Raw genomic sequence first — 20,191 nt, 5'->3', positions numbered from 1 at the left:
ATTCATTTATTTTGTACACCCAAGTGACAGGTATAAAAAAATCTCTAGCAGATTTTCAATTGGCGGTTATTATGCAACTAGTTGAGAAATATAAACCAGAGATTTCTCAAATACCAGAGCCTAATACATCAGCCCACCTCAACCCGTTTCGGGTTTTGCCTAAATATGCCGCTAAGCATATGGCCGAATTGATTCCATCAACTGGCAAAATAAAAAAACCGCGTAGACGATGTCGTGTATGCCGATTGAAAAATAAAAAAATGCAGTTAACGAGATACGTATGTAAAGAATGTGGTGTGTCTTTATGTATCGAACCCTGTTTTAAAGTTTACCATAGTTCCAAAAAAATGTGACAGACAGAGATTCCTCTAAAGTGCTTAAAAAACAATATTTATTAAGTGATATAAAATTTATGTGTTATTTTTAAGTGTTGAGTTTAGAAAAGAGTTTGAGAAAAAGTTTTCAGAACTAAAAATGATAAGTGATCATGGTGTCCCACTTATGTCTATCAACGCAGTGGCCTAAGTACACACACGGCGAGTGAATGGCGGGACCACATTCAAAAGATACGGTACGTCTTTGTATGAAATTTTATGTTTTTGTTTTTATAAACATCTAAGAGTGTTGAAACACGAGGATTTGTTTTCATATTGTGGAGAATAATCTGTTCTGTCTATATAGTCCAATAAATAATGCCAGAATGCTATAATTTGACATTTAATTGCGTGCATAGGTATTTGAAAATATGTACCGCGTACGGGTATAGATAAAACGGAGCAAATTAACGCGTTCAAAAGGTTAATTATTTTTATAATTTTGATAATTTTCCCATTTTTATGCTTAGCCATACTTGTTGTGTTTTTTTAATTGTTTATCTCCATGGTATTTTTGTAATTATTCTGTCTTTATAATAATTAACTGATGGCGGCTATCAATAGAATATACCAAAATTGTATGAAGACGGTAATGCATTGTTAATCATATCGGTGGTACCAGAAATGGCCATCTGTGGCATTGTTGCTAAACATTTGAGAAGCCAGGTTGTTTGGAAATAGTGTGTAAAATAGTGTGTGAAATAGTGTGTCACACTATTTCAAAAGTTATTTCACCAATACCTTATAAACATCGTAGATGTTTCCCATTGTATCATTGGCTGGGCATCCCTCAAAAGTCAACGATACTATTTCTGCCCCGTTGTATTGACCAATTCTAAGCACTGCTTCACTAAATTAGCTCGCTGTTCATCTGACACCCCGTTAAATATGATTACGAATACGATTCATGTGCAATTTTTTAGATTGTTTTATATTTTCAATCAATAACTTCAACTTTTTATCCCTAAGCGAATCTCCAATAAGTCAATTGCATCACATTTTATTTTTTCCGGTGTAGATAAATATTCTAAGATATTCCGTGTTTTTTTATCGTATTTTTGAAACCATGGCTTATATTTGTTCATTTTGTATCATGCCTATAAATTGTGTTTATAACATAATATTTTATTAATTATTTAAAATTGTTATTCATGTCTCCTGTACTTATCTTTTATTTGATTTTTTTTTTCTTCCTTTTTTTGTTATCACTGTAAAACTTTAGGGGTTTTTCTTATATTATTTACGACCACTCCTTACCTTAAAGTAAAACACCAGCTTCCATAGGGAAATAATATAATAATGCACAAAATTGTACTATGCAAATCTGTTGATTAAATAAAATAATACTACCTAACTCTATATTATCAAGTTATTCGTAATCCGGGAATTTTCGTCTTTGAAAATAAATCTTTATATATGTATATATAAGAAATCTCGTGTCACGGTGTTTGTTGTCGCACTCCTCCGAAACGGCTCGACCGATTTTTATGAAATTTTGTATGTATATTTTTTAGGTATGAGAATAGGTCGTAAAGTATATTTCTTACCAATAGGTGATTAGGTGTCCCTATTCAGAAAAAATAGGGTGTCCCTATCTAAAAATAATTTATATGGCAGAACAACGTTTCCGGGTCAGCTAGTATATATATAGTTGATACACTGTAAAACTGTTAAGTTATTTAATTTGACTTTTATGTCGTTTTTATTAGAGTTTTTTCATCGAACTCTTTCAGCCAGATTTTTATTTTTGATTTGTATTCATGAAACTTTTCCAATATTTTTTTCTATCTGGAGGAAGGATGTTGTCAATTTTTGTTACAAAATAAATTAAGTTTCTTCATCGCAATATGGGTTTATAACATGCAATATTTTCTGTCTTTTTGATTCGTCTAGTGTGATGGATAAGTTTTAAGTTTTTTCTTATATTATTAACGACAACTCCTTTCCTAAAAGTCAAGCACCAGCTTACATAAGGAAAGAATATAATAATGCACAAAATTGTACTCTGCAAATCTGTTGATTATTTAAAATAATTCTACCTAATAAAGAAAAAAAATCTATTCAAACTGATGAATTGCGCAATGTTAGCACCAAGGAATGGCGCTGCGAGTTTCAGCAAGTTCAAAACATTAGTTTTTTACCCAATTGCACTTGTTAGATACATTCCCTGAAGATTGATACCGATTTATCCATTGATCTTGATTTGGCAAAAAAAGAGTTACGTGAAATCAGATTTAGGTAATTTACAATAACATGTATGGTACAATAAATAAATAAACAATATGTATGTCTTTTGTTACTTCCCTTTCCGCACTAGTTAATTTTATATTTTTACCACCATTCTTTGTTTGGCAAATAATGCGTAATGCGCTGTATGCCCAAAATGTGATAAAAAATTACGGATGTTTTTTTAATAAAAAATAAATAAAATAATGTGCAGCCCGTTCACAGTTCGGCCCTTAACTCTGACCCATGACCCCCTCCGCGCTCGCTTACCGCTCTTCCCCGTCTCTATCCCCTCCCACAAGGGCGTCGACAATTATGGGAGCTTCATTGGTTTTGCGTATTCTAATACATCTCGACAAATTATGCCGCTTCCATTGATCCTAGTTCCATGGTCCCATGTGTAGGAATATGGCTCAACATCTCAAGTAATTGTCGCTAGTACTAACTTGATGGTGGCTAGCTTGGAGCTCTGATTGTGCCAGTTGAGCATGGCGGGGGCGCTGGGAAACATGGCGCTGTAGGTGAGCAGCGGGCCGTGCGGGGGCGCAACGGCGGGGGGTACCGCCAGCCCGGGGGGCGAGTGCGAGGGGGCCGAGGGGCTCAGCAAACCGCTCAGAGACATGCTGTCCGTCATCCCACGCTTGTTTATCTTATATTCCGGATCTGGATAGGCCTGGAAATAAATGGAATAAAATGGGTGAACAAACGAGTTAAATTAAATTGGCAAGGTTTTTAGAAAAGAGGTTAAGGGTTTTTTTGTTTGTTTCTTAATTATCTCCTCAGTCTAATTTGTTTGGTTTTGGGAACATACAACAATTACCCACGGAGTCAATTTGTTCACTTTTCGGAACAGCTCATATGGTCTCATAAATATCGTTGTCTCCCTTACCGCCGTAGTTAGATATATGAAATAAATGGTGTTAGAAAGAGAAAAGACCAAGCTTTATATTCAAATATATAAGTTGACCACAGAAAAATTAAAATGTACACCTCTATGAAACAAAAGGTTCCGACCGCAATTTGAGAATTTTTTAAAAAAACTTTGTGAATTTTTTATTAGCTGTTTTTATATGAAATGACATAAAAGTGAGGTGACAATAACGTTTATAATACATTTGTCTAATAAAAAAGGAGATGGGGAAGAGAAAGGTGGGGAAGTACTTAGCTATTTAGATCTGGTCACCAAACACAGCCGAAGCCATTTCAAGCAACGTTTCAATTCTGAATGGTGGTCTTACACCAGGGCGATACTGAGCGATATAATCTTCCACTCAGGACGTGCCGCAAATATAATATATATTATTTTGAATGATTAATTTGTGAAATAACGCAAATTAATCAAATTAACTTTACTTGCGCACGCCGGGATTTGAACCCTCGACCTCCGCATTGCTACTACCCATTGTGTTGCACTGACCCAACAATCAAATCTTGAATTTTTATGAATTCATAAAACAAATAAAATCTCTTCTAATACATCCACCCACGGGACCTCAAAAACCAAATTAATAATTAATAAATTCTCACGTAATTAAAATTTTTACATCAAATTAAAGTTTGATTGTATTCTCATTTGGAGAGAAAAAAGGGTTACCTTATTTTTTATTTTAAAAACTCAATTACTGTTAAACATATCATGAAATTAGATATGATCGCATCAGCAGAAAGATAACTTGCTCATTAAAATAGCTGAAAAGTAGAGTTCTGAGGTCGCTGCATCAAATATTCAAAGTAAATTTGTAACTCTTATTACGAAAGACTCATTCCCCACGTAAGATGAATTTTCTACAATATTACATATTGCTGATTGCCATCACGGTCAGCCCTTCAAATTTAAATATTCTAAGGACTATTCACAGAATTTGAACAATTCATCAAGTTTCAAAGTCGATTTTCAAGATCTGTGAAGTTTCTATTCAAGTTCCGTTATTATACCATTATTGTTTGTTTCACAAAACTGACATATTTAGAGAACTTTGATAGAACCTTCACAGAACTTGAAAATCAACTATAAAATTTGATGAATTGTTCAAATTCTGTGAAATAACCCGTCTTAAGTAAAATTAATAAAAATAGGACATATTGTGGACGATTACTGGCGCGACTGGCAGATTAATAATATGCAAGCAATAATCATATAATAAATTATATGATTTATTAGACGCACAAATTAACGTGAACAGTAAAAATAATATTTAGAATTACGTGTTTTGGGTTCTACTGTACATGTTGGTTTGTGGGGTAAATGTAATAGGGTAGTTACCTTGATAGCTAAAAGTCTTGCAACCAATGCCTCGTCTCCTAGATTAGCTGCCTCTCGGAGTGCAAGGCAGTTCAAGTCGAGGGCTCCATGTTTCAGCAGGAGGTCAACCAACGCTATATTTCTTGCCCTACGAACCAGTAAAAGTTATAAAAAATATATGTTTATTACAGATAAAAAGTGATAAATTTTCATTCAAATTCACAACATACTGTTCTGATGAAACTTGGATACATAAAACCTATCCTATAAATTATGATTAATCAGTTGTTTTGTGTTACGTATTTATAATTATTTATTATAATGTTTTATGAATTCTAATTTGTGCTTCGTTAATGAGAAATAGGTTACAAATACTTAGACAAAGGTGGTAGATAATCTTATATTTAGCTTTTTTTTTTTTTTTTGTTTTTTGTTATATGTTTTTGGGGTATTATGCCGTGTTGCGCTAACTCCTTCTTTAGCCAACGTTTCGGACAGCATTGCAGTGTCCATCATCAGGGCAGATGTCTTATTTGAGGTTGTGTTAAAATGTGAGCTTAAGTATGAGGTTGTGATACCGTGTTGCCAGCTCCAACCCTCTGAGCTAACATTAACGTATCATTTTTTATTTAAAGTGGTTTTCTTCGTTTAGCTCTGGTGTATCCGTCAATTACCGGATACCAAGAACTATTAAGCTTAGCTCCATCGTCTCTATTAATGTTTACGGGATTTTTATGAATTTCAATGGCCTCCGTAATCATATAGAGCACGGCTGATCTGCCCTGATGATGAACACTGCAATGCTGTCCGAAACGTTGGCTAAAGAAGGAGTTAGCGCAACACGGCATAATACCCCAAAAACATATAACAAAAATACTTTTGGCCGTGAAAATCTTATATTTAGCTGTTCGGAATCTAGGTAAAAAACGCGTTGATATTGCAAATCTCAAATGGAATATCTAAAACAATATGTAACTAAATAATAATTTTTTTATTACCTGTCCACTTTAACCTTGTGTAACCTAAATATATTTATCTAGTGCAGACCCTGTAAAAAATGACGGGATAATATGAATTCTTGAAAAATCAGTTTTGAAAATGAATATGAAAATAATTTTCTGTTAAAAAATATTGGGTAGGTACTTTATTGTCTGTCTGAATTCTTCACACAATCAGTTCCAATTCTGAAAATGAAACTTAAATTCAAATAATTAGAATTTTTGATGGTACCCATTGCACTGTATGTATCTAAATAAAATTTTATAAATCTAAATAAATGAAACAAGTAAGAACTGACTTGCAAGCTTCGACCAATGCGGGTAGGCTGATGGGGTCCGGGGGGCAAGGGGAGGGGGCACTTCCCAACGGTGTGCTGCCCCCAGCACTGTTGCTGGTGGAGGGGTAGTTGGAGCTCTGCGATTGGATCGACCCTGCTGAAGGGTGGACTGAACTGGAATGCTGAAAGATATTATTTAATATAATATATTTACTCACTTAATACTTAATCAACTCAACTTAATTCATGCTATTTCTAGGCAAGCAGTAGTTGTTGTCAAACTTTTTGACTGTTGGGCTTCTTTACATCTGTATATGAGTCGTAATACCTACTCTTATGCCGAGTTCACACAAGGATAATACAGAAGACTGGACAATATTGTCCTGCTACACAAACAGCATCGATTGCACAGGACAGGACAATGGGACAATAAAACAATACAGGCATTATTTCTTATTAAATATTTGTATACACAATAAAAATTATTAAACAAACAACAGGGGGTTGTGACTTATTTTTTGGAGAGTTTTTGCTGCTTCATACAAAAATATTTTAATTTCTCTCCTTCACTTTTCAAGATGTATTGAAAAATAAGTACATACTATAAATCTGAGGGATTATGGTTTTAGTGGTTCACAATATAATTAACAATAAGCTTGCTAATTGCAATAATTACTACACTTTGTGAAAGGTCACCAGTAAGACTTAATAAGCACAAAATGGCATAATAAAAGGTAAAATCACAAGGAGGAAATCCATAATTGGTTTTATTTTGGCAATACTAGAAATATACAAACTGATAAAACATAAACTGTAGATTTCCCGAAAATAAATAATTAACTCAAAAGTTGTTATTACTTGTGTACTGGAGTTTGGGGCATTAGGGTCCGCTCCTGCAGCCAAGAGGACCTGAGCAATCTCAGTGTGTCCCCCTCTAACAGCAGCACGGAGACACGTGTCACGTGTGATGCCAATAACCGTGTCGAGGTTCACTGGACGGAAACGGTGCTCCGATGCTGCCTCCTGAAAATTAGAGGCAAAATAGTATCAGGTGTTTTATATACAAAAAATATTAATAATAATTTTTTATTAGTTTTTAGATTCTCACGGCCAAAAGCATTTTTGTTGTTTGTTTTTGGGGTGTTATGCCGTGTTGCGCTAACTCCTTCTTTAGCCGACGTTTCGGACAGCGTTGCAGTGTCCATCATCAGGGCAGATCCGGTAGATCTTCGACACATCAGACACATCTTCGGATCTACCGGATCTGCCCTGATGATGGACACTGCAACGCTGTCCGAAACGTCGGCTAAAGAAGGAGTTAGCGCAACACGGCATAACACCCCAAAAACAAACAACAAAAATTTTTTTATTGTCATTCAAAAGGACGATACATTTTTATGAAAATAAAACATTTGATTTATAAAAAGTAAAGTTTGGTATTCTGTAATAAAACAAAACTTATTTTTTTATAAAAAAAAAAAAAGACAAACATTCTCAGGTTATGAATAACCTGACAATATTTGAAAATCTCCTTCTACCACCACATTAAGCGGAAAATGTTGCTTGTGTTGTGATGGAGGACTTAGCCAGCAGAGGAATTGAACACACTACGCCTGGGTGGGACCCAAACGCGATGCCAACTCAGCCACCGACTGGTCAGTTCTGTAGTACACAATACTTTTCCTTTGTGACATGCAATCTAAGAGGTGCAACACATACGTCTTGCTTTTCATTTTATTTTATTTCTTCATGCCAGTTTATTACAATTACCTAAACACACAAAAGTAAAATGAATTATATATTTACAAACATACGGTCAGATGCAAAAATATTAACATATAAACTTTGACCTCTAATTACAAGTTATAATTTGACCCACAGAGTGTAAAACAGTAATAAACTTTCAACATAAAACAGCCGAATCACTGTCATGTTCTTGGTGACGTTAAATGATAAATGAAATTTCAACTTCTGTACATAATGATTGTTTCATTCTTCTTCTGGTGCCCTCTTCCATCGGGGGTTGACTATCATCGGGGCAATCTTTACCCTGCAAGCTGTAGCCTGGAAAAACAGTGCGAAACTGCACTCGTACCAGTCACATAGATTTCAAAGCCATGAAGTACTGCATCTTAATATGCCACATCTCCTCCCATCAATCTTTCCGTGAATTGTCTATGTAAGATGCACATTTTGGGTGTTCTTTTATTTGTTGCTTCTCATAATATGATCAAGAAAATAGAGTTTATTTTATTTTTATGTTATATTGATTAACCTCTTGTGTGCTGCCATTGCCGACAGGCACAATAAAAAAAAATTAAGATTTCTATGAGCTATTTATTCTGGGCTAACTACTAAAAAAAACAAGTAAGTTATTATGAAAAGAGAATCAGCGGGCGGACGGTGAAAATTTAGCATCGGCACACAAAGAGTTAAAGGCAGCCAAAACACAAGTAACATGCTGAAAACATTGGTTAAAAAATTCAACTAATACTTTTTAACACTCAGTGAGCAAATTGATAGATTGTACAGTGTTGGTTTTGTGTAAAATCAGCGCCTTTAATAACCAGTCCACTAAAATTTGAGGCAAAAGTGTCACATGGCAATTATTTTACATCGGAACATACAAAATGATGAATGAATGAAAACAAAATGGTGGATAAACCTTACCTGTGAGTTCACAGGTTGCTTACTACTAATGCTCAGGCGCGACATGATGGACTGTATGCCAACCGAGATCCGTCTCCTGGTGGGACTCATTATCACTTCCGGTTCAACGGTCTTACTCGGTGTGCTTGTTTCTTCGGTTGTTTCCGATTTCTAGCGGCAAATCGAAATGATACATTACAACGTGCAAACTAATAAAACGACAAAGCTAAAAGTACTTATTTACATTACAGTTACTGTTCGCAACTGAACTATTTGTGAAGATTTCTTATTTAAAACAACACCAAACACACAGGTGAATCGATTACTTGCATTAACCTACTGCTAGGCACTAGGCCAGACTGTGCAGCACCCGCTTGTGTGACTCACAAATGCGCGCCCGGCAGTTAGCAGGTTAAACATCGATTCATTCTGATGTGCTGTTATAATAAGCACATTGTTGTAAAAATAAAACATCAATGAATTTAAAATTTTGAGAAAGTAGAACAGACATTGTTACGAGTATATATAAACTAGTAAAAATAACCCGTGAAAAATCACAGTAAGTAGGTCAACTTTTATTTACTGAAAGTTATTGATACATTAAACGTTACCGGTTTCAGCTTTTACAAATACCTTCAGACTGGTACAATTATTCCTTAAAACATGGTTTACACACTCAACATTTGGGGGAGGAAGGTTAATAGGGGTGATATAACTGTTAGCCCTGTAAACCTCCCTCCCTCAAATGTTGTGTACATAAGCCATCGTTAAGGAATAATTAATTGTATCAGTCTGAAGATAGCTATAATAAGCTGAAACTGGTAACGGTAAAAAATTAAAATAAGTGGAAAAAAGTTTCAAATTGTTTCGATAAATCATTATAGCGGAATTCCACTACGAATTGTCAACATCAAAAATAGAAATATTTTTATTGTACTTTAGGTATTCAATTCCTATCTAACGTATGAACAGGAATAAATCACGTTAAAAGAATAGCTGCCACAGATATTTGAGGATGTAAACAAACTAAACTCGAAGGTTCCCAAACGGAAACGGTGGCAGCAAACAGGTTAAGTATAGAATTCGCTCTTTAATAATTTTAGAGACATTAAATTTTGCCATGCATTTTTTTCACTGACAACATGATAAAAAAAATTCAGTCATTTCTACATTCTCAAAATGTTTTTAATAATATATGATTATTTCAAATTTATACATGAGAGAATTTGATCAATTTTAAGGTCCATTTATTTGACACGAGATGAGAGCAAATAATATGAATGAAGGCACATCAATAATAGGCATGACAGATGGAGAAAGCACTTACCTGTGTGGAAACCTTAACACCTTTGACAGTGTGGCGCAAGAGGATATCGACAATGGGGCGGTTGCCAAGCAGAGAGGCCACGTACAGGGCGGTCTGCCCGCTCACATCGCGGTGGTTTATGTCAAACACCGCCTGGTACTCCCACTCTCCCGTTTGATCTCTGAATGGTGAAAATTGTTTTTAAGAAGCTATAAATTAGTTAAACAACAAGAAAAGAAAGACAAAAATATTTTTAAAAAACTTGGTATAAATAGTTTTAAACGATTTAGAAACCCTCTGCAGTTGGCCTCATAGTGTTTATAGGTTATAAAAATTACATCATGGAAAGAAGTATGATGGCCATGAAGTACTTCAGATGCACTGAATTATTCATTGCCCTTTGTTCTCAGAAATCTTTCTCTCCCAATCTCTCCAGATCGACCAATACATTTTAGGTTAAGTTTGTCTCTGTGCGCCTAAAGGGCTTCGATTGATGAATTACCCTTTGTTTGAATGGATTCTTGAAATAATAATTTTGTCATCACAACAAAACACTGTGTCTTTTATTTGAACCTTAAAATCTTTATAATCAGGAACGAATGTGTAGTGTAGGACATGTAGGGCGGCCTGGAGGCCAACATCCTCTCTATTATTCTTACAAAATCTCTCTGCTGCTAGAAACCTAATTGATCTAACCTCCCCTATAAGCCCACCTCGGTTCTGAACATAGAGGGTCAAACCTATACACTAGAGACATCTCTTGGAGTACTCTACGAACAACTACTAGCACTAGAGCCATATATGCTATGTAGCTCGAACTATGACATTATGTATGTATTCTCGACTGCTCTTGTGTTTTAATTATCCTACTGCAATAATTTTGTGATCTTGAACCTAGAAATTTCTAACTCTATTTACAAATCGACAAAATATGCTGCTGTTGTTTATCATTGACTTGATAATGGTATTGTACAGCGGGTGCTAGGATTTCATTAACTTTTCCTGAAGGATGTGGATAATAAAATATGTATTTTCAAACCTCAAAGAAGACATTAATCTCTCAGGATAGGGAAAGTCCAAGAGAAGAGACACTAGTTCTGCGTGTCCATTGATGCAACAGGCGTGCAAAGGAAGCCATCTTTCAACCGTTTGTTGCTGAAAACAAGGCATACGATTTTTGGTTAGCTACAGTTTGGTACAACACAATTAGGTTAACTTATGTTAAGGATATGTTAATAGCATGATCATTACTTGTCAGCTGGTCACAATATGATCAAAAGATTAACGAAGACTGTTCAAATGTCAAAAAATCACATCGGTGCTGATCATCATCAACGGTGACAGAAGTTGAAACAACTTAGATTAAGTTAGACCAATTTAGGGTAAAAAATAATATTTGATCCTCACCTGCATCATCTCAGGAAAGTGCAGCAGTAGTGTCTCGGCGATGTCCCTGTTGCCGTGGTAGCACGCCACATACAGCGGTGAGTAGCGCGTGACGGGGTGAGAGCGTCCATCCGCACCCGCCCCCACCAGAGCGCGCACCGCCTCTGCTAGGCCCATCTCCGACGCACTGGAAATGTTAAATGGATCGTATTACCGTGAGGTGAAATTTTAACTTTACAATTATTTTTATGTGAACACCGCATAAGAGTCCCAACTTCTCCTAACCGACTGGAGCCAGTGAGAATATGTCAACCCTAATCGAGGTATGTTGTGAGGCTGAAGGTAGTGGGGTGGGGGAATACCTGGCTGTTCAGATCTTGTCACAGGACAAGGCTAAAGCCCTTTCAAGCAATGTGTCAATTTCACTCAAGTTTTTTAATTTTCTTTCCATTTTTTTATAGAAGGCATTGCGATGTCCCATACCCCTGAATAACTTTTAAAATAAATTACAATTTTTATTTATTTAAAGGGAAATTGCAGTTAAGGAATTATAATTTTACCTCCATTGTACTATTTGGTTGGGGATCCTTTCCCTCCTCACAACATTCCCCATATTAAGGACGCCGTAGTCCCACAGGCTCTATGTATTCTTGCTATTATTTTGAATATTAAATGTGTAGAGAATGAAAACTAAATATAATAATTTATGCCGAATATTCCCTTTTGCCGCTGGCAATATTTAGCGGATCGCCACACTGCTTCGAAGTGCCAAGCGCTGTTTTCATTTTATTCTGGATCTGACCATTTTCATTCTGAAGAATTTATGTTGATTGTGTGTGTGATTTTATATGAACAATAAATTTAAAATATTTCTTTTTTGGAATAACTCAGTGAGTAAAACCTCAAATTTTAATTATTGAAGATAATATTAAATTATTTCAATCAATCGGAGTTCTTATTTCTAATTTGGAGTCACATCAACTAATGGCAAAATCGCTGAAGGTAAGTAGCGACCATAACAGCCATAAATGTATGTATTTCTATATTGGAACTTGTACTGCTGATGGACTTTTACAAACATAATACATAATAGGAGTAGATACATCAATAGTTAAACATTAAAAAAGTAATAACAGAAATAATATATTTTTTATTTTATTTGATATTAGGCCAAGTTGAGCATTTACACAATTTTTAACATTTATTTAGGTACCTACCTTACAATTCATTTAATACTTGTTTCTTGCGAAGACAAGAAAAGAATAAGGTACTTGTATAGGGCTAGCAGGTTCATCAATAGTAACCAGCTGTTAACCCTCTACAAATCTCAAGTATACCCAACAATTGAATTTGGGAGCCACCTCTGGGCTGGAGCCCCACAATACTTGATTCTGTACAATGGAGGGCGGTCCGCATGATTGACAAACCATTGTTAATAGACTGATTACCATCGCTTATGCAGATGCATAACAGTACACATGCCTTGAAACTGTACAGACAGGGGCACTCTTGTGAGGTGTAACATAAAAAATCAAAAAATAAATAAAGCATAGTTAAAAAATAAAGCATAATTAAAAAAAATATATTTTACAACTCCTACTTACGTGAAAAGCAATGTGTTGGCCCCGGCGGGGGCCATATTGACTATGAGCCCCGCCTCGGGCCCCAGTGCTGCCAGGGGCGCCCGCAGCTGGGCTCCACTGGCGAGGGCCACACGAAGCTCCGCATGGCGCGCCGCCCGCAATCGCTCGCACTCATCTGAACAAATTATACATTCAAAATAAATAAAGAGGAATGTACCAAATAAAGTGGGTTTTGATAATAAAAAAAAAGAGGTGGCTATAGTTAGAACGCAAGCGAAGGTGCACAAATGAATAGCTATTGCCATGCCTAAAAAGGACATGCTTTATTAGTAGTTCGTTGCGTTCATTGGTGGCTTTACAGGCTGCAATTCCCTCTCATATGGTGAAAATTTTTTTTTTTGTATTCTTCCTTAGATTTGTGTTCCATTTCTTCTACGTCCGCAGTGTCACAACATTAACACTTTGTATGCTGGAGACTGTGAGGGGCCGTTCAAGTATTACGTAAGCAGATTTATTACAATTATTTACCCCCTCTTCCTCCTTGTCGCCAAAAGTAAGCAAAGCTCTTACACCCCCCCCCCCTCCCATGCTTACGTAAAAATTGGTACCTATATGCATTTTTCTGTTAATGTATTCTGTTTTTTAATTGATTCATAAACAGCACTTATACAATAGACTTAGGATAGAGGACTTTAATGCACATAATATTCATTAAAACAAACTTTATTGACACAGTGGGAATCCCTGAATATGTATTCGGTTTTCAAAGATAGACAATGTGTGGGTTGCCAATGTGTAAAAAAAATATAACTACTGCTGAGCAGTGCTGACGTAATCACTATCTCGACCCCCCCCACCCCCCCATGTCATCAAAAATAAGCAAAGCAAAGACCCCCCTGCCCCCCTATAGTGCTTACATATTACTTGAACGGCCCCTGATCTCTGTTTTGCGGGAAATGTTTTTATTTGTGCACTACGTACAATGGTCTATCTCCAAATTTTGGATAAACATAATTGGTTTAATTTCATTGCGCGTAATCGGTAACCTGATATGTCTATTATAAAAAACCGTTGGTGGGAATAATTGATGAATAAATGTATCGTTTTGGATAAACAGTGTCGTAAATAAAAGCTGGTTTTCCGGTTGCCGACGCCTGTTAGTCCGTCTATGTACGATACGCCGTGCTATGCAAATTGCCTGCCTTCCGGTTTCCGGCGCCGATTGCAAATCACGATGCCCAGTGAAGCCTCTGACATTTTGCAATGTACTTCTCTCAGTCGCTTACTGATGGTTTTTATCGTATAAACTGTAATTACCTAATACTTTACGCGAAAATAAAAAAATGTATTTAATTATAAAAAGGTATCATAAAAGTTATTGTCACTTCAATTTTTTCGTATAAAAAAAAACAAATTATTTAAAAATTTGCAAATCTTGAGAAATCTTTTTCAAAATGACAAATGTTGTTTTATTGAATTATTTAAAAAAAATTGAGAGCATGTATGGTATTTAAAAAAATACAAATTGAAAGAATGGTATTCTCTACTTTTAACACTTTTTAAATCATGTTTCTCACAGTAATACAAAATGAGATAGCATAACTTTTGTGAGACCGTGTCAGGTTGAGAGATATGGAGACCAAAAAAACTCTACGGTTGTTGGTTGTATGTGAAGATATCTCCCAAAATTGCTTGAGGGGTTAAGTAGGTTGTATGACTAATTATAAATTCATATTAGCACCTTTTGTTACACAACACAATAATTGTAGGTTCATAAACATAAAAAGCGTTAAATAATTACGTAAGCTGCGTAGGTACGATTTTTTAGAAACCGTCGTTCATTATAAGATCTATAACATGACAACGACTTATATAATAATAACGACTTTCAAATATCTATTTATTGCTTCTTCTTCAGGTGATTTTCTCACGAAAACGGCGCTATACAAATAATCCAATCATTATTTTAAATTGTTAATAAGAAAAAATATTATAAAACCACCGAAACCGGATAGTACAACTACAGGGTTTTCCAATAAGAGGTGTTATTTTAAATAGCCCGCTATTTCGGTAGATGTTACTTTCGAAGCTGTCATTTTTTAACATTTGACAAGTAGAAACTACGCCATTAATAAAAATGGAACAATACACGCTTCAACAACGCATTGAAATTATTAAAATTCACTTGAGTGAATCAAATGCAAATCATCTTGAGTGATGAGGCCCATTTCCACGTCGGTGGCTTCGTCAACAAGCAAAATTGTCGCATCTGGGGCTCGGAAAACCCAAGAGTTATTGTTGAAAAGCCTCTCTATCCTCAACGTGTGAATGTTTGGTGCGGTTTATGGTCTGGCGGAGTCACTGGACTTTACTTTTTCGAAAATGAGGCTGGAGCAACAGTTACGGTGAATGGATTGCGATATCGAGAGATGATTAATGATTTTTTATGGCCGGAATTGGATGGTATTGATCTGGACAACGTTTACTTTCAACAAGACGGCGCCGCGTGCCACAGAAGCAACGAAACCATTGATCTTTTACGGTTGAATATCAAAATAACACCTCTTATTGGAAAACCCTGTATTATAACATGCCTTATTGGAACAAAACTTATATGATTCTCATTGTATTACATATGCCGAAAAAACAACCCTGAACTAATTCTTAGGAATTTATACAACACCGGAGAGTAAACGGGAACCTAATATTCAATGTTGTAATTTTATTAAGTAGCCTGCGGTTTGTGGTTTGTCACAAATCAAATCTCCGTACATTACGGGTTAGTACTGTGTAAATAAATACCCCATAATGCTAGATTTCTTAATCCAATTAGTTGCATATTCATGCATAGCAAACAAAAAGTGGATTTCATTAAAATATGCCTATTCTAAATAACTGACCGACTGGGTGGTCTTTAATGCAGAAGTTGTTAGATATTCGATATTATCATATTTCAATTTCAACGAGAAAAGGACATCGCTGAGAGTTCCATTGTAATGTTTGCACTTGAAGTGAAACAACACAAAACTGCGCTATATAAATGCTATGTTATTATTATTATTATTATTATATTTGCCTCTTTCTCACAAATGACGCACATAACAGACAGATAAGTTACGACGGGGCTCTCAGTGACAGGACAATATTGTTATGCGGACGCGCAGGGCCGGCCCTGAGCCAAACAAAGCCTGGCGCTACTAAAAACCTCAAGAGCTCTGTATTAGTCAATAGGTATTATCAGCGCCTAGATCCTTAGCGCCTTGGCAAGTCGGCGCCCAGAGCGAGCTGCTCCAATTGCGCCTGCACAGGACCGGGGCCCTGCGAACGCGTGTATCGTAAGAAAAATTAAACCGAATTGTTTCATTGTAAAATGTTTAAACCACAACTGCATGAGTCGAGAGCAGTACTTCTTTTAATCATTTTGAATAATCTTTGAAGGTGTTTGTCTGTGCTCAAACAACTCGACCAAATAAAGATAACCTAAAATTAAACTAACGGGTTGTCACACATTTTTAATTCAGTTCATCCGGTCACGCAGGTTTATTGGGATTGCAGTCGATCGGAACGGATCAGTCATCTGAATCAACTGAAAAAAATATGATGACATTCACAAACCTCACCAAAAAAGAACGGTAAACCAGAGTATGCGCTGAGAATCCAGGAAAGCATAACAACCACGAAATAGAATAATCCCTAATGAAATTTAATAAGCCATTCCTTACAAAGACAGCAAGAGACTGGAACATCGACAAATGAGACAGCATACCGAGTGAACGACGAAAGCTTTACAAAATTTTAAGAACCCACAAGATTAAACTGTAGCTTTCTAGAGTGTAAGCAATTACTATTGATAATAAATCAATGGCGAGCAATCCAAAGTCTGAATAGCTGTACCCATATTAAGCCAAACGAGCGAAAAATTAATGTCAAAGTTTAGAAAAAAACGACAAATATCTGAAAGGATGCGAAAAATAGCATAGTCAAGGTGATAAACTGAATCCTTACTAATGGCCATTTTACATGGCACCTTTTTTCAACCAGTTTGTCTAAACGAGATGAAAAAAGGGACACGTTCTATTTTGGTAGTTGGAACAGTGAGAGACGTGTGTTGGCATTACCGATTTTCATACATTTTATGAGGGCGTAAATTATTTGACGTCTGCAACCTGTTACTATATTTCGTGAAAATGTGCATTTTATATTTAAAATATAAATAAAAAGTTTAAGTTTTAACTACAATATGTCTTTATTACTGATTGTGAATGTGTATTCGTGTTAGATATTGTAAATTTTGCGTGTATGTTTGATGATTTGATATTTGGTTTTGAGGAAATAATACACGAGAACTTTACATACGTACAATTAAATAAATAATATCTATGTGCGTTAACAAACTTTGTCAATATTGTAACAAACTTTTTAATGGCTACCACGATAGTAATGCTTTTGATATTTTAATCTACATTCACTAAATACTTAGTTGTATATTACCAAATCAACCATCTGTGGAAATTTATAATTGGTCTGTTTCTTTTGCATCCTCCTTTGTGTATTAAATTAAGACTGTTAATGTTCCTTAAAACAAATAAATAAATAATACGGGCATGTGCCTAGTATGGTGGCCAGCGGCGTAGCTACCTAGGGGCTACGCGGGGCAGTGCCCCGGGGCCCTCAAGCTCAGGGGGCCCTCGAATCCTTACCAGAAATCTCGATCGAACTGAACTTTTGGAAATTTCAACCATTTTCAAAATAAATATGACAGGTTGCAACTTGCAACCCCACTTTAATCATGACAACTCAGTTGAGAGAAATTCAAAAGTTAAGCCTACGGAATTCCCCTAAATTCAACTAAATTCAGAAAACAGCATCAAACGTTGGGATCTACTGTCAAAATTCACTGGCGAATCGGACACCACTCTAAAAAAACTCAATTCGACTAGATGGTCCAGTAGGGTCAATACGATATCTGCAATAAAACTTCGTTATTTTGATATTATCAAAGCATTATCAGAAATAGTTCTAAAGAGTCCTAATAAAGATGAGCGTAGTGAAGCAGAGAGTATTAAAACAAAAATGCTAAATTTCGAGTTCGTGCACAGTGTATTGAACGACATCAATTATGCATCCAAAACTTTACAAAAATGCGACATCAATTTGGGCGAGGCGAGCAAAGTTTTAGCAGAGACCAAAGAAAAAGTTGCAAATTTATAGAAATGATTTCGAATTATTCAAGTGCAAAGCCAGTGAAACTGCAAGAAAATATGGTATTGATACCCATTTTCAAGAAAAAATGCAAAGAAAAGTTTAAAAACATTTTGATGAATTAGCTGCTGATCACCGATTTCCAAACCGAGAAAAAATATTTAAAATTGAGATTTTCAATAATGTACTAGACACAGTAATATCTCAATTAGATACACGTTTTATTGGTATGAGTGCAGTCTGTCATATATTCGATTTTCTAACATCAACATTTTTATTACATGTTGATGAAGCAACTTTATTACAAAAGTGTGACGAATTCCAAAGAAAATATTCATATATAATAGGCCCTAGTTTTTCACTTCAATTTATTAATATTTACCATCTAGTTTTACCTCAACTAACTCAAGCATGGACTGTTCACCAATTATGTAAGGAAATAATGAGCAAATATGGAGTGCTAGAATGCGACCTAACGGAAGTATTTACAGCAATGTTATTATTCTTTACAATTCCTGTCACTTCTGCAGCAGCTGAAAGGTCATTTAGCAAATTAAAAATTATTTAAGAAATAAGATGGGCAAAACTCGACTCCGACATTTATCGCTAATAGCAATTGAAAACAAAACCGCATCAAGCCTGGATTTAAACGAAGTCATTGATACTTTTGCGAAAACTAAAGCTAGGAAAAAATTGTAAATATAATTGTTATTTAGTCAGTTGGTAAGCCCGACCTTTATATAATAAACCCTTGAATCTTATCTATTTCGTTTTATTAGTCAAACCTATACCAAGTATTAATTGTAATTTATGTTGTTACTGTTTAATATTTTTATTACCTGCCCTGCAGTCTGCAGTGCACAAAAAAAGAACTTAAGTAGCTTAGCATTTTTAAAGTGTTTGTATATTTCATATTTTTATTTGATAAAACCTAATCAGTTTACATAGCAGTGGGGCCCCATTTTTAAATTTGCCCCAGGGCCCTTGGTTACCTAGCTACGCCACTGATGGTGGCTATAGAAAACAAAAAAACTGTAATCATTTAATTTTTTAAGAATAAAGAAACACCAAAAATTAATTAATAGAAACCGGGTGAGTGGTTTATTTATGGAGACAGGGTTGTGAGAGCTGTTGCTTTGGCATCTGCGCTGCTGTGTTTTGGTAGTTCCACCTCATATTATACGAATATCGTACCGATCAAGATACTATGATCAGGTAGACAATTTTGACAGGGCATAGGTACCTATAAATATCATCATGACAAAGGTTCAAAGACGAACGGGTAGACAAAAACATGGACCGGGTGACAAAGCTCGCAAAAGACTGTGACAGATGATCTCATGATTGTGAATATGGTTATGTTCAAGGTTATGGTTATGTTGCCATTTTTGACGATTTAGTACCGTCTCAAAATATTATTTCTTCTCTAATGGCAACTATCTATATGAAATCGTAAGTATGAAAATAATTATAGTGTAAAGCGAAAAAAATCGTATGGGTCCCGATTTGGGGATCGGTATGAAAACAAGTATGGTGTAAAGCAGTCATTATTAGGATGTAAAAAATTAATACAACAGCAATAATTGCATTGTACAAATATACCCACCGGAACTATACCTTCCCGTTAAAGTGACAGTGACTATCTTCCTACGGAAACTTTACAACTGTGGTGTGTCAAATGTCCGATTATAATTTACTTGGGCAAATAATGGCAATCGATAACATTTTCTCACGATTTCCTCGAAGCGACGCGAAGGCAAGGGACAACCAAATGACCGCCACAAGAAGTACGTGAAATTAAATCGTAGTCGGATAGCGGAAACGGAGAATACTTACCAAATAGGGAACATGGTCCATTGCCTTTTATTAATTGGTGAGTTAATGTTCAATAATATATAAATATTTCTGAAAATAATTAATGAAAAGAAGAGAGAAAAAAGGATCTGA

At 35.5% G+C, this 20,191-nt stretch overlaps 1 protein-coding gene across 1 annotated transcript in view; it reads right to left on the bottom strand.

Moving 5' to 3' along the window:
* The window catches only part of Lrrk (Leucine-rich repeat kinase), a 99,968-nt gene that overhangs the window by 53,870 nt on the left and 25,907 nt on the right, over positions 1-20,191 (bottom strand). Inside the window, exons 4-12 of the mRNA XM_089647564.1 lie at positions 13,064-13,217; positions 11,481-11,646; positions 11,113-11,228; positions 10,095-10,254; positions 8,789-8,938; positions 6,977-7,141; positions 6,140-6,300; positions 4,864-4,990; positions 3,047-3,273 (exon numbers count right to left, since the gene is read on the bottom strand). Coding sequence (XP_089503690.1) covers positions 3,047-3,273; positions 4,864-4,990; positions 6,140-6,300; positions 6,977-7,141; positions 8,789-8,938; positions 10,095-10,254; positions 11,113-11,228; positions 11,481-11,646; positions 13,064-13,217 — 1,426 coding nt within the window. The remainder of the gene's footprint in view (positions 1-3,046; positions 3,274-4,863; positions 4,991-6,139; positions 6,301-6,976; positions 7,142-8,788; positions 8,939-10,094; positions 10,255-11,112; positions 11,229-11,480; positions 11,647-13,063; positions 13,218-20,191) is intronic.

This window comes from Hesperophylax consimilis, chromosome 3 (genome assembly GCF_061612785.1).
Source record: "Hesperophylax consimilis isolate HC1 chromosome 3, BYU_Hcon_1.0, whole genome shotgun sequence".
Classification (NCBI taxonomy): domain Eukaryota; kingdom Metazoa; phylum Arthropoda; class Insecta; order Trichoptera; family Limnephilidae; genus Hesperophylax; species Hesperophylax consimilis.
The sequence above is the reverse complement of the archived record's forward strand: the minus strand, read 5'-3'. Positions and strand labels throughout refer to the sequence as shown.